The sequence below is a fragment of the Vigna unguiculata genome, chromosome 7, assembly GCF_037176805.1.
Source record: "Vigna unguiculata cultivar grain cowpea cultivar isolate G323 ecotype 2 chromosome 7, ASM3717680v1, whole genome shotgun sequence".
Taxonomy (NCBI): domain Eukaryota; kingdom Viridiplantae; phylum Streptophyta; class Magnoliopsida; order Fabales; family Fabaceae; genus Vigna; species Vigna unguiculata.
In genome coordinates this window covers 38,241,022-38,248,611 of record NC_140798.1, presented here as the reverse complement: position 1 = coordinate 38,248,611, position 7,590 = coordinate 38,241,022, and the positions used below count along the sequence as shown (strand labels likewise).

The 7,590-nt window shown below is 31.1% G+C and overlaps 1 protein-coding gene across 1 annotated transcript; it reads right to left on the bottom strand.

The window, feature by feature from the left end:
- Positions 1-5,668: 5,668 nt before the first annotated feature.
- Positions 5,669-6,385, bottom strand: LOC114191390 (uncharacterized). The gene has a single exon (XM_028080560.2). The coding sequence runs from the start codon at positions 6,306-6,308 to the stop codon at positions 5,859-5,861; it is 450 nt and encodes a 149-aa protein (XP_027936361.2). The 5' UTR covers positions 6,309-6,385; the 3' UTR covers positions 5,669-5,858.
- Between the last annotated feature and the right edge of the window lie 1,205 nt (positions 6,386-7,590).

Sequence of the window (7,590 nt, the reverse complement as noted above, 5' to 3'; positions counted from 1 at the left end):
GAAATTATTTTTAAGTTATTTAAATTATTGAATTGCATTTAAATTAATTAGTTTTTATCTTATAAAAAGACATGTATTAATAATATATTAATTTTAAATACTTACTCTTGTAATTAAAACTTAAATTTATTTAATAAATATAATAATATTTATATAATAAATAACAAAGTAGTTTAATTTAAAATAAAATAAAATATAGAACAAATATCTGTTTGATTTAAAAATATTAAAATGAAAATATTTAAAAATTAATTTTTATTATATAATTAAAAAATTAAAATATACAATAATTTAAGACGGTAAAAAGTCAATTTTAATAAAAATATAACTATAACATTTATAAAAATAATAAATTTGGTCTCAATTTATTAAAAGACAATGTGATTCCATTTTGAAAAAAGAAATGAGACTGAATTGAATCTAAAAATCGTATATATGAACTAAATTTCATTATTGTGACATATGACACTGAATGTGACACGTGACACTCTTTTGTCACATGACACTAATAGTGTCATATGTCATACCATGAAATCTAACATGTGGAATATAAATTTATTAATCTATATATTTATAATTTTAAAATAAAATTTAAATAAAGTTTAATATAAAATATAAATTTAAATAAATTAAATGTTGTTAAAAATATATAATAGAAATATCACTTGTAATAAAAGTATCATCATTACATTTATAAAAAAGTTAAATTTGTTCTAAATTTGGAACACATGAAATTAAATTTTTTTTAAAAAAATTTGGGACTAAAATCAAATCAAATTAACAAATATGAGGACCAAATTGAGATTCATACATTAATTTGACACGTGTCATCATATTAGATTGACACGTGCCACACTACAGACATGACACGTGGCATAAATATTTTTTTTTAAAAAAATTTAAAATTTAAAAAAAAATTCAAAATTCAAAAAAAATTCAAAAAAAATTCAAAAAAACTAGGAGCTGACACGTGGCACCTACTTAACGGTGTTAGTTATCTACTAATAGAAATGACCTAATTGATACTAATTTACAAAAATTAGAACCTAATTGAGACTAATAAAAATACGAGGACCAAATTGAGATTCTACAACAAAAACGAGGACCAACGGAGTATTTTAACCTAATTTTTTATAAGCTTAAAGATTACAAAAACAATGTTAACTTAAATGGAAATCCTTTACCAAAACTTAAATATAAATAAATCTAACTAGTTATTTTTTTATTGAATAATACTTTTTCAAAATATCTTTCATTCAATAAATTTTAACGAATTCTTTAATTCATGATATAAATTAAAAAAAATAATTGAATGAGTATATTATAGATTTGTTATTAAAAATGTTCTAATAGGTTATATATATATATATATATATATATATATATATATATATATATATATATATGTATGTGTGTGTGTGTATGTATGTATATGTATATGTATATGTGTGTGTGTGCATGCGTGTGAATGCACACACGTGCATGTATATACATGTATGTGTCCGTGTGCATGTGTGTGCATGTGTGTGCGTATATGTGCGTGCGTGTGGGTTGGTGGGAGTGTAGGTGTGGATGAGTATATGTTTCTGCATAGTGATAGATCATGATAAAAAGTTTGAAGGGGCCAAAATAATATATTTAAAATTTATATATTTAATCATTGTCACTGATATTGTGAGATCCAGAAAATTCATAAAAATTAATAATTAAAAGAATATAAGAGAGGAAGGGTTGAGACTACCTTAGGAGAGTTCTTTAATAAATTTTAGACAAAAAACAATGTGAACCTAAGTGGTTTAGAGCTCTTAATTAGGTTGAAGGGACTTGGGTTCAAGTCTCGAGCATGTTATTAGTAGATTTATTTAATTTTATTGTATTTTGCTATTATATTGTGAATGCGGAGGCATGGTTTAAGGTGGCATGTGCGTAAGAATTGACATGATTTGTTTGATAGCTTGTTGGATGTGCATAGACTTAATGGGTGGAAGGGTGCAAGTTCGAACCTTGGTGGGTATAAGTTATATTTTTTTTATGCTTAATCTTTTGCTAAAGAAGGAAAAGCTAGAAACTCTAGAGATCCTCTAAGAAAACGTAGAGGCAGTTGTTAGGGAAATAAAAACACTAGTTAATAGCCACATACCTTTGCTATTAATTAAAGTAGAAGCTTCGGGGACGAGAAGAGATCATTGGAAAGGCACTAGGAGCAAGGAAGTCGGGTAAGGGAAGTTGTTCATGTGTGTTAATTGTATTTTTTTCTCTGTTTTGGTATGATTTTGTGGCCTGATATTGTGTTTACCATTTTCGCGTTCAAATTCGTAAGTTCTGGGCAAAATTTACCAGAACCGCCTGGCGGATAAGGGTGCTCCGCCAGGCGACGCAACTGTCGCAGGGGTTTTCTGGGTTCTGTGATGAACCGCCTGGCAGCCATGGTGGACCCGCCAGGCGGCGCGCACTGGAACTGCATATTTTGACCTGTTTGATGCTTCTGTGATATGGTTGAATTGCTGTAATTATATAATACTGATGATGCTTTCATTGACGTGATTGAATACTGATTTAACGGGTGTATGGAAATCCGATCAATGTGTATTGGTTGTATGAATGCTATGGTGTATGTTGATTACAATTTGGAATTTAGAGGAAGCAGTAATGTGTTATTGAAAGTCCCAATTAGAGTGCATAAAATGATCTGTGTGTGCTACTTAAACTAATGCATGTGGTTAAATCTACGATGAGAAATTGAATTGGAAATTTAGGGGTAATAGGGTTTTCTGCAGATGCGGGAAATCTGGAATTTTCAGGTTTCTGATGTGCCGCCCGACGATATGCTATGTGCCGCCAAGCGGTATTGAGTGGCCAGTGGTGATCGGCGCGCTCAGTGGGTTAGGGTGTGCAGTGGAGAATCACAGATTTTATTATGGGTGTTAGGGAATGATTTTTAATATAAAATGGGGGTACTTGTGCGGTGTAAGAGTCACCTAGTAGGATGGGTTGATGCATGAACTATATTATGTGGACTTGAGATAATCGAATGAATATACTGGCAAGACTATTTTGGTACCATCATATGCGTGTTCAGAATGCTAGTATGCAGTTGCGCTTTTATGAAATGTATGACATGTCGATAATGCTTAAAGTGTCATATTAAGTGAAAATAGAGCATGTGAATGATTTGGGTGGTGAGTAATGCTATAAACTATCATTTGGGGATGTACGATATGAAAATAGTGTCCTTGTAAATAAATGGGGTAATACTGATAATGGCATTCGGGTCATAATATTGCATGTGCAAGTCGGGGACTGAGTTGTGTATGTTTAACTTCCAATAATCATGAATGAGTGCTTACTTGGTTGAATGCTTGGGAGTTGGATGAGTTGATGATTTGTAGTACTGTAAATATTGGTAGCTAGTGATCTGGATGTGAGATTTAATGGTTGAATGTGCATGAAAATATGTGCAAGTATATAAACCAGTAGAGGAGTGTCTTTACTGGTGTGGCGCCCGGCGGTGGGAGAAGCCCCGCCAGGCGGTAAGCCACACAACAGAGCTGATGGTGAGGTCAGGCGCCCGGCGGTAGAAAGACACCGCCAGGCGGCCTGGAGCGTGTTTCACCTAGCGGTCTTTGGAGGGGTGCCAGACGGGAGTGTAGTGGCAGAGGTCCTTTGCAGATGGATTTGCATGGACGTTTTCTTTCCTTTTCTCAGTAGCTTGGTCAAGGATATGCTGGATTGGTTACGAGCAGGGAGGTTCGTAACGGAGTTGTGAGATGCGTGATTGATGCAGGCGGGGAGGTCCGTATCGGTTGTACTCTTGTGTGGGGATACGAGCGGGTAGGTTCGTATGTTCCGAGCTCACACCTGAGGCTACTATGGGCGGGGAGGTTCATAGTAGGTGTTCACGCATGTTGGACTACGGGCGGGCAGGTTCGTAGAGTTGGACTACGGACGGGGAGGTCCGTAGAGTTGGACCACGAACGGGTAGGTTCGTGAAAGCATGATAATCCCTAAGGACCAAGGTTGTAGTTGAATCTTTCTCATATAGGTTATGAGATTGGAAGTATATTGTGAAAACGAGTGTACCAAACTAAAATTAATTAAACTAGATTGGGGTAAGAGACAGTTTATTTTGTCTTATGATTGTATTGTGTTTTTGTCAGCTCACCCTTTCTTGTTTGTGTGTTTGTGTTTTGGCGATGATCACATGACTTGTTGCGTGGGAGCAGACGTGAATTCAGGTGATCATGTTGATGCTTAGCGACAAAGCGGGGCTACCGATGGGGGATTTTCATTATGCCATGTTTTCTACATTTTGTAATAGACATTTTGATGTTTTATCCATTATGAACTTGTAATAAAGAAGAGATAGTATGAATGGATTATGACGAGACAAGTTTTGAATTTCCCGCGCTTGGGAACTTATTATAATGTCTGAATTTCTTAAAGTATATTTTGTAAAAATAAATTTTATCTAGTAATATCCATCTGGGGTGTTACAGATATAACAAAAGTATATATATTTTAGTATTGTGATCTCTTTGCATGTTTCTTTGTAAAATATTAATTTGTTAGCCTGTTTTGGCCCAGCTCATCTAGACATCAATTTGACAAACCAAAATGCGGGTCGATCCAGTCCGTTAACATTTTTTTTAATTAAAAATTAAAGTAAAAATAGTTTAAAACTTTTTTATATTATATTTCTTAAGGATATAAATATATAATAGTATTATAATTTAAATTATTAACATTTCAAAATTAATTTGTAATTATTAGTTATAATATAATAATTTAATATGTACATGTTATAATTATTTTAATTTGTCAAAGAATCCTATATACCTAATAACTCTTCCTTGATCAATCAAATTCATGCTTGAAAGATGGTGAAAGATGAAAAAGTTTGATGAGAGTTTATGAAAGTCAATAAATGATATAGATTACCATTTACCATTTTTATTTTTTTATTATTATTGTTATTATTATTATAATAATTATTATTATCGTTATTGCTATTATTATTATTATTATTATTATAATCATTAATATCATTATTATTTTCATTATCATTAATATCTTTATTATAATAATTAATATCATTATTAATATAATTATTATTGTTATTATTAATATTATTATTATTAAAACTCTGCTTCATTCATCTCAGAACAATTTAATAGCATTCTCTTAAAATAGGTTTGCAGTCCTCGTAATTGATTCTAACATCATCCAAAAGCGATTCTCATCGATATAGTCAAATTAAAAAAAAAAAAATGAATATTTTAGTAAAATTGATGTATTTCTCTTCAAATCTTTTCACTGTCGTGGGGATTCATTCTATCCGTGTGATAAGCGGAAATAAACAAAACATAAATGTAATACCTAAATTCTACTTTAATAACTTGATAATAAAATTATTACAATACCATGTACTTCTTTTGTGGTTTTTATTATTTTTTATATTTATTATATATATATATATATATATATATATATAATTAGATATTGTTTATTAATTATATAATGAGTTGAATAAGAAATTAGTCCTTACTCAAAAAATTAGTTGATGAGAAGTTTTTTCACCGGTGTTCACCCCAATAATATTATTACATTTTTTTTTCTCGGGATTAATTGGAAAATGGAAGTAATGAATAAGAGGAGGAAATCTGCATAATACACAGTAAATTATATTTTTATATAATAATAACCAACTAATCATGAAATCTGTGTACTATCACCCACCATGCATGCATGAAGCAGCAACCATCACCAAAGTAATCACACTGCAATTTATTTCTAGAAATCACATTTAACATGGCAATCACTATTACATGATATCATATAAAGCAAAATCATCTCTCAGTTTAATGGAACTTATGATGATTTCCTCCTCCACCTGAACCCCAACCTGACCCACCTCCAGACCCGTACCCAGAACCTCCATTACTACCTCCTCCGCCACCTCCACCACCACCTCCTCCACCACCACCACCTCGTCCTCCGCTTCCACTTCCACCTCCTACACCCGAACCACTTCCTTCACCGGATCCTCCACTTCCACCACCTCCTCCACCTCCACCACCACCACCTCCTCCACCACCCTTCTTACCGCCACCAGTCCCGTAGCCAGCCCCTGACCCAGACCCAGAACCACCCTTTACACCGCCACCCCCTCCTCCTCCTCCTCCGCCACCCCCACCTCCTTCGCCACCTTTTCTGGTTGGAGCCCTTTCTGGGGCCCTGGCAGCAACTGCAAGGTCGAGAATGAACAAAGCAATGAAAGCAAACCCTAAGACCTTGAAGCTTGCCATCATCAGCTAATCAACTTTTTTGAATGCTGAAAATGAGAATTGTGGGTTTATTCTCACTCGAGTGTGAAGAGTTTGAGGTAACAAAAGCCTTTATATAGGGTTTGTAAAGTAGAAAAAGTTATTTTTTTTTTCTAGTACCTTCCTTTCCTTCATTACAGACAATAACACTTTCACACATAAAAAATATCTTTTACGCGTATTCGACACTATTTATTGTTTTGACTTCTTGTCATTTATTACAGTTAATTTTTATTAAAATCATTTTTTAAATTTTTTTCCTAAACAGTCAACTCTTTTAAATCTGTACTATCGTTACTACTAAATTCATATGTATTTTTTTATTTTCTCAACTAGCATTTAGGGACAGTTTAATTGTTTTTTCGGTTTGAAAAAAATATAAATTTCTATTTGGAAAAAAAATATAAAAAAAATATTTAAAATTATAGAAACAGAAATTTTAGTTAGAAAAAGGTTAGAAAATAGAAAATTAAAAATATAACAAAGTATCAAATTTTAATTAAAATCAATAAAATTTTTAAAATAGAAAAAAAAGTATTGAAATTTATTAAATATTTAGTTAAAAAAATCATAAATATAGAATTATTATAATAATTTTTCTATTATCATAATTTAACTATATTTAAATTATTTTATTTATCATAATTACTTTATGAATATTAAATTAAATATATTTTTTTAATTTATATTCACATGAATTTATATTTATATATTTATTTATAATAAATTATTTTAATTAATAAAAAATATGATGGAAATTTAGTCTTTCACAACAACAAAAATTTACTTGAATATCAGAAGAAAAATTTAGTTTGAAAATAAAATTACTGATGGTCTACTCTACTCGCATCAATAAAAATAAATTAACAAAGAAAAAATAGTAAGAGTCAGGAAAAAAAATTCTCTTTCTTCCCTCTGATTCCAATAAATTCAACTAATTTACTCTTTTAGCTATTTCATTAACATTTATGGTTGCATGCATCTTATTAATTGATTTTTTCTTTTTTCTTCTTCCCTAAATGGCACAATTCACATTTCCTAATATAAATTACAGAAATTAATTAAAATGTTCAGTAATGGAAAAATACAAAAGGAAAGAAAAGTGAATATGGAGATTGACATATATAAAGTGATGGTTATAACTCATTACTAATTTAGTTCATGACTTTACTTTGTGGAATTCGTCAACATGTTCACACATCAAAACCCACTAAAATCCATAAATTTCTGGGCTATACTTTCCTTCTAAACTTAAATATTACAAAAA